Below are 12,678 nucleotides of genomic sequence, written 5' to 3'. Positions count from 1 at the left end.
TGTTTTGGGATCATTCGAGGTTCCAGGCACCATTCCCTGACACACCTGAAGGGGGTACGGCTGTGGGAAACAGGTGACCTGGGGGATGGGCTCCCCAGGAACAGCCCAGGGGCTCCAGGGAGAGAGGTCAGGGTGCTCTGGTGGCCCAGCACATCCACCTTCCTTAGCTGTGGGCCGCCGGGTGCACATCCCCACTGCCGATGCCCCCGAGGTGGCTGCTGGAACCAAGAAAGGACAGAGGCAGGGGACAGAGCGGAAGCAGAAGCCAAGCAGAGGTGCCTGTGCTGGGTAGGCTCGCTGGCTGGGCAGGGGTCCTCGAGGGCCTGTACCTCATGGTGCTGCCCCCACCAGACAGAACCAGCACAAGAAAAGCAAGAGTAGATGGAGCCCCTGGCTCCTGCTCGTGGGGGACCGGCTGCTTCCTGGGCCACCCGCTGTCCTCACAGGAGCCAAGAGGTCTGGCGGGAAGGGGTAGGGGCTCCTCTCCCTCCCCTGGCCATGGCCTGGCGGGCGCCTCTTACCTCTGGGCTCCTCCGCCTGTTTGGCGAGCTTGCGCAGCGCAGCGGCAAAGCTGGAGGACGGCGCGGCCTGGGCCGACAGCGCACTGCTGGTGGCGGGGCTGCCACTGGGCACCAGGGCGCCATTGAGCGGTGAGGGGGTGAGGGGGTTGACGGTGGCGGTGGTCCTGGTCGCGGTGGAAAGCATTCCTAGTGAAGGGGACTTGGGCTCATGGCTCATGCCTGAAATAGGAAGAGAAGAACCAGAGGTCACCCAGAGAGCAGGAGGCCAGCACCAGAGCAGGGTCCAGGGACTCGGGGGTCTGGCCAGCAGGTGGCATGCAGGGAGCAGGAGCCTGGGCAGCCCCAGAGCACAGGCAGGCGAAGCAGACAGAGCCAGTGCTGCGGAGAGAATGGGCCGCGAACACGGACCCCAGCCAGAGCCCCTGAGGGTCCAGGGACATCCCCACCCTCCTGGAGCCATAATTAAAGAACAAGGTATGCCCAGGAGGACCTGACAGCATCAGAAATCATCCCTTACTGGGCCTTGCAGAGGGAGACTGAGGCAAGGGGCGGAGCCAGCGCTCAAACAATAAAGACGAGAATGCCAGCAGAAAGGAAAAGGGCCGAACTGACAATGATAATGAAGACGTGCAGGCCACCACCACTCACAGTTAACAGGTTTCTGCACAGTGCCAGAGAGGCTGGCCCCGTACCGCCTCCATTCTAGACATGGAAACGGAGGCTCCGACACTGCAGACCCAGCATCTGACCTAAGCGGGCTGGCCTGGAGCCCTTCTCTGTCGCCACAACGTCCTCCTGAGTCCCAAAGCCACCCAGGGACTCCGGACGGTCTCCAGCTGAGAGAAGGTGCCTCAGAAAACAGCCTGTGGGGGATGGGCTGCACCAGCAGTTGAGGGAGAAGCTGGGGGCAGAACACAGTGGCCAGACCCCACCATGGTCCCTTCACCTGGCACAGACCCTGCCTGGAGAGGCTGAAGATTCAGAACTGTAAATCCAACCGCCATCCGTGGGGAAATGTCCCCAGGCTCAGGCCAAGCGGGCCAAGGAGCTGTGACCCACCAGGGTGACATTGCACACCATGGGGGAGGACTTGGCCACCTTCTTAAGATCCCCCAGCCTTTCCAGTCCCATTCAAGTGCTGGTGAGGAGGCTGCATCTCCCCTGCCCTGCAGGCCTGATCAATCAAGGCCCAGCTCTGTCTCGGGCAGGAGAGTGGAGCCATACATAAGTTTCCCGTGGACATTTCCTGCCCTCCTGGGGCCACGTGCCCAGGCCCAGTCCCTGCTCCCCCCCTGCAGTGCCCGTTCCAGGGGAGTAAATCAAGGCTGATGGCCTCGAGGCTGACAGTGGCAACAGGTCACACGCAGGGAGGAGCAAATTAACTTCCAGCCTCCCAGACGGAGACCTGGGAATGCTGTGCAGTTGCCTGGGGAAGGGTTCTCAGAGTCACGGGGGCGGGGGTGCCGCACAATCACAGAGCATCCAAGGACACACAGGACAGGAATGTGGGAACAAGGCCCACCCCCAGGCTGTGACCCCACCCCAGAGCCCACCTCACCTCTGTGGTACTCTGCGTCAAATCCAAACGAGTCTGATGGGAACCTGCTTCCACACCCATTCCCACACGGCCATGTGAGCACAGGGGACCCCACAGGGGCATGCCCCCACGATCTGCCTGTCTACTGCCCCTAGAACCAGACACGAGAAGCCACCTGCCCCCAAACACATGTCCTAGCCCCCAGTCCCAGAGAGCCAGGCCATTCATCTCCTGCTGAGCAGGAAGAGAAATCTTGGGGGTGTGCGCCGGGTGCATGGCAGAGGCAAGGGAGCAGCTGATGCATGAAAGACAACATTGAGGCAGGCGCAAACTCGAGGGAACACCATTCTTTCGGGCAAGCGCTCGTACCTCGAGAACAAAGGACCCCCACAAGAGCCCCTGCACCCACAGCCGGCGGGCTGGCCTCCCAGCTGCCGGCGGGTCACGTGGGCAGCAGTGCCCACAGCGGCAGCCCCACTGAGTGGCCCAGGCGCTGACCCGAGGCTGACCCTGGTGTCCCCCAGCAGCCTGACTGCCAGAAAGCGCAGGTTTCTGACAAGAGTTCCTTCTCAGCCAGGCCGGCACCCAGCCAGCCACTCGGGAACTGAGGGGCGCCGCGGACAACAGGCTCCGGCAGCGCAGTCCCAGCTGCCTTCAGTGCTCTCTCCCCGCCCCCCATGGACGGCAGGGACAGGCAGGACGGGAGGCGTGCCGGGCAGGGTGAGCAGAAAGCAGGGGCCTGGAGGTGAAGGCTCAGCTCTGACTCAGCTGCCAGGAGCCTGGGGCTTTATCTGGCTCTGCAGCCCCTAGGCTGTGACTTCAGGCAAGTCCCTTCACCGCTCCGAGCCTCAGTCTCCTTGTCTGTAAGATGGAGATAAGGGGTAAGTCCACCTCATCGAAGTTAATCCTGTAAAGATTCAGGGAGCTAATGTTTATGTGCGGGGCTTCAGAGCAGGGCAGGCGCACACCAGGGATCACTTTCCAACGGTCCATCAGCCAAGCGGGGCAAACCCCTGGTCCTAGGTCCAGAAGGGTGAGGGGTCTGGCTAAGACCATACAGGTCAGGCTCAGCAAGTCAGGACTGATTTGTTTCCTGCCCTACCTGAGGTTCTGAGGGGTAGAGGTGATGTGGTGTTACAAGGCTATGCACTGCTTGGGGTGGGCACCCCAACACCCCGCCTGAGAGCCCTCCCCACTGCGCCTTCCCCAGGCCTGGGGACAGCCAGGCCCGCCGGGCATGTACACCTCAGGCAGAGTGCCAGTTCCATGTCCCTGAGCGAGCAGCAGTGGCAGCTGGTGAAGGCTGACGCATAGGACACCCCAGGATGGGGGGGACCAGAGCTCGTGTCCTGTTGTCCAGAGGGGACACCAAGGACGTATTCCCACACACAGGAGCTGATGTGGGCAGTCTCCAAGTCCTCAGGGTCCTGCTCGGCACCCACACTCAATCGGTCGATTTGGGGGTCGCTGCCTAGAGATAGTAAGTGGCTTAAGATGGAAGCCGGCCGTTGTCGGGCCGGGCAGGGCATCAAGTGCACCAGTTCCCAACAAGGTGCTCAGAGGAGGGACCCCAGGGCTCACCCAGGAGACAACTCAGTAGTCCTCAGAGGTCACACAGATCCTCAGGTCACCTCTCCAGACAGCCTGGGAGAAGCCACAGTGGCCACCATTTACCACCCCAGCCTGAGCCCACTGCTCATGGCCTCAGACAATCCCTGGAGGCCGGCAGTGCGCAGGGGACAGAACTAAAGCCAGGCGCTGTCCGAACACAGGTTAAGGGACACACAGGTGGCTCAAAGCCACACATATGCAGTTACGCAGCACCTAGGACCTGAGCCCCATTTCCTGGGCTCAGATACGGCGTTCTTACCGCTCATTACACAACCCGCCCAGCGTGAGGCCCAACCACGAAGCCTACCCAAGGGTGTAAACACACACACGGCGCTAAAATACATTCCACTACAGTAGCTTCACCCAATACGCAGTTTGCTTTCGAGGTATCAGTTACCCACGGTCCACCATGGTCTGAAAACATGAAGTGGAAAGTTCCAGAAATAAACAATTCTTAAGTTTTGAATTGTGCGCTGTTCTGAGCAGTGTGATGGGATCTCTTGCCACACTGCCGGGGACGAGAATCATCCCTTTGTTTGGTGTATCCGTGTGGTGCACACGCCCCGCCTGGCAGCCACTAAGTAGCCATCTCGGTTATCAGGTTATCAGATCAACGGTCCTGGGAGCTCAGTGCTTGTGGTCAGGTAACCCTTATTTTACTAACAGCCCCCAAGTGCAAGAATAGTGATGCTGGCAATTCAATGTGCCAAAGAGAAGCTGCAATGGGTATGTGTGTACACGAAAACACACAGCATGCAGAGGTCAGTACTCTGTACTGGGGACCTCAAAGTGTATCCCCTGTGCAAGGGGGGTGGGGTGGCTGCCGTATTGTGGTTTAAAAAGGTCCACTGTCTTTGTCACGCACGCCTTTATGAGGAGGAGACGAATTCTCTTCCCCAAGCGAGGGCCAGACTGCTAAGGAAGGGACTATGGTGGAAGCGAACACGTGTCACCTCCCAGGCAAAGTCATCCCAGGCACCTTGGCTGCCTCCTTCTCTCAGATCACGTGAGCTGAGGGTGGTCGACTGTCACATGGGGAGGGCGCCCAAGCAGCCCGTGGACAAGTTGTGTTTCGGGGAATGCGGCCCTCCCTCCGGTCGTGTGAGGTGCCACCTTGGCAGCGGCTACCCCGGCCCCGGTCACGCCTGTGGGTGAGATGGAGGACCCAGGGCACAGCTCGATGACAGCGTCATCGGAGACTCGCAGCCAGGACCACCAGCTGCGCCGCTCCCGAACCCCTGAATGCGCTCCAGGTTTGGGACAGTTTGTTATGCAGCGTCAGACAGTGATACAGTGAGACCCTCCTCTTCTCAACCTCTCCTCATCTCCCTCCCTTCTTGGAGCCCAAGAAGTTCAACCATCTGACTGTCTAACCACTAAGCATACACCTGAAATGAATATAAAATATTGAACAACAACTGTAATAGAAACAGAAGTTCAACCCAAGTACTCCTGTGCCTTTACCCAGAGTCCCCAAGGCAGGCCCCTCTGATGTCATCATCCATCCCCTCCTTCCCCCCCAGTTCCTTAGAGAGATGACCACCTCTATTTAAATCCCAACAACCTTCAGACAAAGGTGTCTTTGTGCCCATTCCACAGACGGGGGCGGGCAGGCTTAGACCCAAGGACGAACAGATGGTCGGCAGCAGGACCGGGTTACCCACACACAGCACCTACATCCGTTTGCACAAAGCTGGTCGGGGCCCAGATCCAGACGCAACCTGGGGCTGTGCGAGGGGCTGGCCCGGCCCGGCGCACACCCACGGCCCCGGTTCATGGGGGCGAGGAGCAGGGCAGTGCGGATGGAAAATGTCATTGTTGCACCTCCCAAGTGACCAGTCCCAAGGGCCAGGGAGCAGATGTGAGGTCACTGCCCAGTGGCCGTGTGACAGGCTGGCCAGCTGGCACCTCGGGTGAACATGCTGTGATTGCCAGCTGCCAGCGCTGGGCAGGATGGCACAGAGGTGCTGGGAAGGCAGGTGGTGGCCACAGAGCAAATCCCACACCAGACCCCAAAATGTCACATACCCCTTAAGGCCAGTGCTGGGTGTTTTCAAGGGGCAGCAAAAGGAGCAAATATATTTTTTATCCTTTTTAACCTTTCTATGTTCTAGTATTTCTGCAGTGAACAAGGTTTCCAACAAAGTGGGGCCCTCAAAGAGATGGAGACTCGCCTGCATGAAGTTGGCACAGCCAATAGGAGCATGGGGGTGACCCTGGGCTGGGGCTGCCCGCTGGCCAGGTGCAGAAGCCAAGGAAACGGAGGTACCGGTGCTGGAACTGGAATCCAAACCCACACCTGCACCCACAGCTCCCCCCAACCATGGTGACCAGGTTCCTGGTAGGCAGGTCCACCCTCTGCCCCCACTTCCTTTCTGGGTCAGCCACCACCTGAATGTCACTGTCAAGTTCCTGCTGGCATCCAGACAGTGACACCCGTCCTCCTCCCACTGAGCCTGCCCTCCCATCCTCAGACAAAACCTGGCACCAGCTCCTCAGACCCTGCCAGCAGCCTGTGGGCCCATGTGCGCTGCCCCCCCACCCCCGGGATCCCCACAGCCAGCGCCCCCCCGTGGTGTCAGCCATGGGCTCCAAGAGCTATGAGCCAGGAACGCTGCTCTGCTGATGTCAGGTCACTTAAAATAGAATTCCAAATGAGCAGCTTCATTAGAGGAGTCTAAAATTAGCATTCCTCCTCAGCATGTGTGCATCAGAAGGGGTGGCAAGGGGGTCCGGGGGACACCAAAGCCAGGGATGGCATCTCCCTCACACCTAGGACAGAAGGACGGGCCAATCTCGGGGAACCCAGAGACCCTGTAGAGAGTCACCCTGGACCTGTTGTAGATTGACATGGCCTCTGAGAACCCCGACCCCAGCCTCACCCCTTAGTCACAGGGGGGTTACTCAGGGCCTCTCCATGCTCTTGCCCCCCAAGCCCTGCCCAGAAGGGTGGACCTGGGCCTCCCACACACAAGTGTTCTCTGGCTGAGGCCAGGCACTGTGACTGTGGAGGGTGGAGGGGGGCACTGGGGGCGGCCCCTGCAACCTCAGGAGGCCCCAGGGTGCCCACTCCCCCTGCCCTCATTAGAGAGGTATTTATTAACTTCTGCGCTCCTGGCCATTGACTGAATTCTTGTCTACATTATCAGCTCATGTAAATTCATTATCCTAACAGCTGGGAATAAGCTCCGCCGCGTGAAGGCCAATGATGGATGAGGGCTGGGGAGCGGGGGGCGCACAGGCGTCCCTCTCTACGTTGTACTAGCTCCCCTGACATATTTGACTCAGCAGGAGAGTGAGCCGGCTCTGCGGCCTCCTGGCCTTCTCATTTGCATCACAGGCTGCTGTCCTCTAGACAGGGCCTCCTGCCCCCTTCAGCTGTCCCCTCCACCCCCATGGCCCCAGGAGAAGAGAGCCAGCACAGCCAGACGCCCAGAGGCAAAGCCCAGCCCCGCAAGCTGCCAGAACCCCTCCGAGCCCCAGCTTTCTGCCCCTCAGGACCCTTCCAGGGCTGGCCTGACAGAGCCCAGAGCCCACACATTTTGGCCAGACGCTGAGGGCAGGCAGAGAGGAAAAGGCACTGGCTGACAGCACCCCCAAACTGACCAGGCCCCACCATCCCCCAAAAGGTGAGGGGCTGGGGAAGCAGAGATGGCCTGCCCTGTCTCAGAGCCTGGGTGAGGCCCTCGCCTCTTTTGCTCTTTCCACCAAATGGTGGTCTTTAATCAATACTTTCTCTCTCTCTTATGCCTGGGTTTTTAATATGATCAGAAGCAGCACAAAGCTTAACAAAAAAAGGGTGGGGGGACAAGAAAGAAAAGAAAGATCCAAGCGCAAAGGGCAGGCCCAGCTGGAACACCCAGGACTCTGCACAGAACCCACCTTGTTCTGTGTTCTAGAGAATCCCCCCCTCCATCAGGGTGTGTGCTGTCCAACAGCTCCCGACGGTGGGGCTCAGAAAGTGGGGGAGGCCCCCAGCCCCCCCCCGTACATGTGGTCCCGGCTCCCGCTCCCTCCTCTGCACCACAGTGGAGGGGCCTTATTAATCAGCACTAGGCCTCCCTCCCTCCCTCCCTCCCAGCCTCCTGTGGACCCCATAATTACCACTTCCTTTCATCCCTGCTCTTCCCGGCTCCAGACCTCAGGCCTGCTCCCTCTATGCTCTGTAATTACAAGCTAATAGCTGAGATGAATTTTCTGCTGGCTCCCAGTTCAAGCACCAATCCGCCCCTTCCCCGAGGGCCCCCCCTGGAGTAATTACACCCCTTGAGGCTGGGCCCAGCGGGGCTTCACTTTCAGGCCCGTGCACAATCTGGACTTACATTCTCTAATCACCCCTCTTGGTAATTTTTCATTACCACAGAAAGAAATGTTTGTGAACAAATAAAGGGCGTCCCCCCCCCGGCTTGGGGCCCCTGCGCCCCCATCCGAGGGGGAATGCTTCTGCAACCTTAACGAGGCCGGGTCACTCTATATGGAGACCGGGCGGGAGGCTGCACGGTGCCACATGATCCCGGGAGCCTGAGCGGCTTCATAATAAATTCATTATTATATTTGCCTTCGGGTGTTCCCAGCTCCCTTGCACGAAGTCGTTCTTCTTGGGGGTGGCGGAGGAGGCTGGTAGAGGAAGGACGGTCTTCTCCTGGGTGCACAGGGGTGGCCTGCGGAGGCCTTCATATTCTTTCTCTACTAAGGATACCCCTCAGTAATGGGTTTCTGAGGGGCGTAGGGCCTTTTCCTTGCCCTGAGTCCCTACTGGACTTACTCCCCAGGGCGAATGCCTTGAGTAGCTGGTGGGCTGAGCCAAAGCACTGGCTAATGGAAGGCCCCAGCACATGGCCGGGATCCTGACTGGGAACTGGATGGACAGACCAGAAAGAAGAGCCCAGAGAACACAGTGGGTGGGGGAGGGGGAAGAAGGGAGCGAGAGGAGGGGAAAGGGAGGGGAGGGGAGAGAAAGGAGGGGGAGGGAGAGAGGAGAAAGGGAGGGGACCCTGGCCCAGGAGTGAAACGACTAACAAGCCTGCCACCGTCCCCGCTGCAGACCTGTCACTCAGCAGCATTTATTAAGTCACTACAGAACGCTGAAGGCAGGAGCTTCTGAGCAGACAGTGTCTGCCAGAACCTTCATCAATGAGAAGGGCGTCCACCCCCACGGAGCTACCACCACACACAGGGCGAGTTGTCTGCAAAGCTCATTCTGGGGTCACCTAGCAGCTGTGAGTGGCTTTGACTCAGGCCCCAGGAAGCCCCCACGGCTGCAGCACATGGGGGCTGATGGGGGCAATGTTGACGGTTCTCCCAGCCTTGCCTGCCCACTGCCATGTTAGTAACTTGGGAAGGTGAATCTGGGTTTTGGGGAGAACACCACCACCGCCAACAGCTTTCAGGAGAGGCTCCTGCACACGTGTGCCTCTCAGTGCACGCGCACCACGCTGAGCCCCAGGCTGGTCACTGGTGGGGGAGCCCTGGGTGGGAGCCACCGAGTAGGTAGCAAGGACAGCGATGGGCCAAGGGTTGGTGCCAGGGCAGCTCGCTGACAGAGGCCTCCAAGGACAGTCTAGGGGTTGAGGTTCAAGGCCACAGATGACTGGGAGTCCCGGAGGTTCCGGTGGAGGCGAAGGACGGAAGTCAGGCAACAGATGGCAGCGACATTTGACAGAGATTATTCTAAGCTGTTGCGTCTGGAGAAGCCTGGGCGGGACAGATGACGGCAGGCAGGCGAGAGCAGCGAGGCGGTGGCGGCGGGGCCATCCAGGGAGGGGTGGGGAGACGCAGGGACCAGCAGCCACGGGGGCTGAAGGGGCCCGACAGCCACAGGGACACCAACAACTGAGATAAGAAAAGGCTGAGAGGGACGTGGCCAAGGCTGCAGCCCAGCATCCTGGGCCCCAGGAGCCATTTCCTAACATCAACGTTTTCCCATGCTCATTCTAGAACACTCCGCAGGGGCTGCAGTAACTGCTTTGTCCAGAGGATCAGTTACCCTTCACAGTAACTCCACGAACAGACCGCAGCAGACCAGGAGGCCAGGCAGGCCACCTGGGTAGAGTCACACTGCTGAACCAATAGAGTGCCATGGAGTGACCCCAGCTGGCCGGTTCCCACCCCCTCCATTAACCCTGAAGCCAACACACTGGGCTCCATGGTCCTAGGGCCAAAGAGCCCCCTACCACTAATTTATCCTGCCTCTTACCCTCACTCTACAGATGGGTAAACTGAGGCTGTGGGAGTCACACCCAGTTTTCCTTGCTGCTACACTGGAAATGTCCTTTTAAAAATGAGAGGGCACTGGAAAGGCTCCCCACCCCCAGCAGGGGTAACATCTCATTTTGCTGACTGCCGTGAAAGCACCCACCTACGTACAGATGTCACCAGTGAGATCAGAGATGACACAAAGCCAGAGTCAAGACGAAGACCTGACCTCGGGACCCCCTCACCCCAAACCCCCATTCCTGTAGCACCAGGCTGCAGGGGACCCAAGCTGGGGCCCAGTGGGCCTAGGATACAGCCTGGCAGCCACCCTTTCTTTGTGTGCTGCGGCACCTGAGCTAACCAGGCCGCCTCCGAGCACAGCCTCACTCACAAAGGAGCACTTTCAGCCACTCGGAGGTGCAGAATGTAGGAAGTGGGTGGGGGGTCAAAGGTGTCTAATGCAGACGAGAGGTCCCAAGGGAGAAGATCCCAACCTGACCAGGAGGTGGACACTGAATGCCTCCAAGTTTCCATAGAGAGGAAGCCAAGGGCCAGCAGGTGGGGAAACAGGCCAGGAGGGCAGAGGTCAAGGCCAGGTCCTACTCCAAACAAATAGAACCTGATTGATTAGGGGAAAGAATGGGCAGAGGCTGCTGCTTGACCAGCCCAAGGCCCCACTTCTTGCTCCCTCCCTGCAGAGAGGTGGCTGAGCCCAGGACTCTGAGTGTTCAAACAGCTCCGCACTATGCCGCAGGTGAGAAACTACTCTAGAAGGGGAAGGGAGGACCAGAGAATGTAAGAGTACTTGTCCCTTCCTTACTGAGGGCAGGGTGACAAAAGCTGCCTGTGTGGGGTGAGCAGTCTCCACCTGGCTGTCCAGCCCCTGAAGGTAACTCAGTAGGTGCTCAGAGACAGAACAGAGACCAGGATGTACCTCTTCACAGGTGGAAAAGGGTGCCGCCTGCATCCCTGTTCAGGCAAGGCTTGGAACATCAGGATCGCAAATGGCAGGTCCTACTGGGGATGAACTGGGGGACTGGATCACTGATTGGAAAATCAGCCAGAAGGCCAGTTCACTGCCTGGTCCTCAAGGCAGCTTCTGGCAGGGCCCGGCTGGGTCCCTGTGTGGGCCAAGCCTCAGTTTCCAATACTCCAGAGTTGGGGGGACTAGAGGTTAAACAGGCCTCCTTCTACCCACAGGTCTGTTTTTATTTAGCCTCAAGTTGTGTTGTTTAAATTTCAATCAATGGAATACATTTTAAAACAAATGAGTGGCAGTTGTCCCTTAGTCTGTCCCTAAATCTCCAGCTTGCCAGAGTCCCCACCGCTCTCCACCATCTCAGGCTGGTCCACTTGCTCAATGCCAGGGGGCCTCTCCAGCTCTGAAACCCTTTTTTGGCTCAGGCAATGAAGAGAGTCTGGAGGAGCTTGATAAACACGCAGCAGCCAGGACCCTCAGCTCGGATGCTGTCAACATCTTAATTCAATCCAGAGTCAGCAGGAAGAGGTCAACCCCTCCACCCTCAGCCCCGGGGGTGAGGGCCCATCCGCAGGAGGCCGTGATCCTGGCGCGTGTCAACCACAGGTGGGTCTCGCTTGAATCAGAGCCAGTTCACTCAAGCCAGGACTAGCCTCAAATTATAGAATGGTTTTTGCTTTTGCAAAAAGGTTCATTCTCACGATGGTCTGCAGACCAGACACTCTCACTGGAAGAAATACACCTACTGAATTAATTCTGCATATAGTTTTGCCAAGTTCACAAAAGCCCACCTGTAAAGCTCCATAAATATGTGAGGCTTGTGTGGCATCTGTGAACCCAGGTTTCAGAGTCCTAGAGCATGGGATTCTTTACATATCAAACCCGAGTATTAACACCCCCCACACACACACACATAAGTTCTACCCAGGCTGAGGAGCTATGGGGTATCAAAGCTAAAATCCAGAAAAACCCTAAGTTCTCAGGATGTTTCCTCACCTGGGCTCATCTGCCATCGTCAAAGCCCCTGAACCATGCCCATCCGTCAGGAAACGCCTCACTGGAAAATAACCACCCTCCAGCCAAAATGGACCCAGAACACAGCCACCAGGGCAAGGCTTGCATAACAGTCACAAATGACCAACCAGTCGTGAGCTCCCTAGTCCCAACCTCGTGTTGGCCCGCCTGGCTCGTCACCTTCTTCTGGCCACAACCATCTGTCGCCAACTGTTGCAGAGCCTACTGCCTAGGTCTAAATAATTCTTAACTACACTCAAACACGAACGAACAAAACGCCCCTCGCCCCACCCCCCATAGCTCCAATCGACAACTTGTAACCCCAGCAGGATGTTCGGGTCCACAACTGGCTCATGGGTGCCAGGCTCCCCGTCTGGGAAGTGTAACCAAATTCTCCTGATCACACCTTGGAAAGCTGCCCAGTCCACCCCAAGACCTGCTGTGGATGCAAAGAAGGCCTCAAGCACAGTACTTACTGAAGTGTAGGGTTTTCTGCCTCTCATGGGGTCAACGAACGCCCATGGAGGCCAAGGGCTCAGGAGCAGAGGCCCCAGTTAGCCAGAAAGGGGCACACAAATGGAGGTCTGCGTGGCTGGCTGCAGATGGGCCGAGAGCGCGTCCCCACAACTCCTCCTGCAGCACCCAGCGACTTCAAGGAGCTCAGACCTTCACACCCATTTCCCTTCTCGGGATCTATTCCACAGAACAGTCCCACGCACACCCACCCACCCACGGGGGCTTGTGAGGGTATAGCCACGCAGGCCCCAAACGCTGCTGGAAAGTGGGGCATGGAATCCTGAAGTCCACTGAGGGCCCTGGCT

At 58.3% G+C, this 12,678-nt stretch overlaps 1 protein-coding gene across 6 annotated transcripts in view; it reads right to left on the bottom strand.

Moving 5' to 3' along the window:
* GSE1 (Gse1 coiled-coil protein) overlaps nt 1-12,678 on the bottom strand; it is a 107,627-nt gene that overhangs the window by 34,117 nt on the left and 60,832 nt on the right. For 4 of the 6 annotated variants that reach the window (XM_090260930.1, XM_090260934.1, XM_090260932.1 and 1 more), the window contains exon 2: nt 522-740. The exons of the other annotated variants lie outside the window; for them this stretch is intronic. In XM_090260930.1, coding sequence (XP_090117056.1) covers nt 522-740 — 219 coding nt within the window. The remainder of the gene's footprint in view (nt 1-521; nt 741-12,678) is intronic. 6 annotated transcript variants of the gene reach the window in all.

The sequence above is a fragment of the Furipterus horrens genome, unplaced genomic scaffold (genome assembly GCF_987537825.1).
Source record: "Furipterus horrens unplaced genomic scaffold, mFurHor1.1.pri manual_scaffold_13, whole genome shotgun sequence".
NCBI lineage: Eukaryota > Metazoa > Chordata > Mammalia > Chiroptera > Furipteridae > Furipterus > Furipterus horrens.
This window is presented reverse-complemented; position numbering and strand designations above follow the sequence as displayed.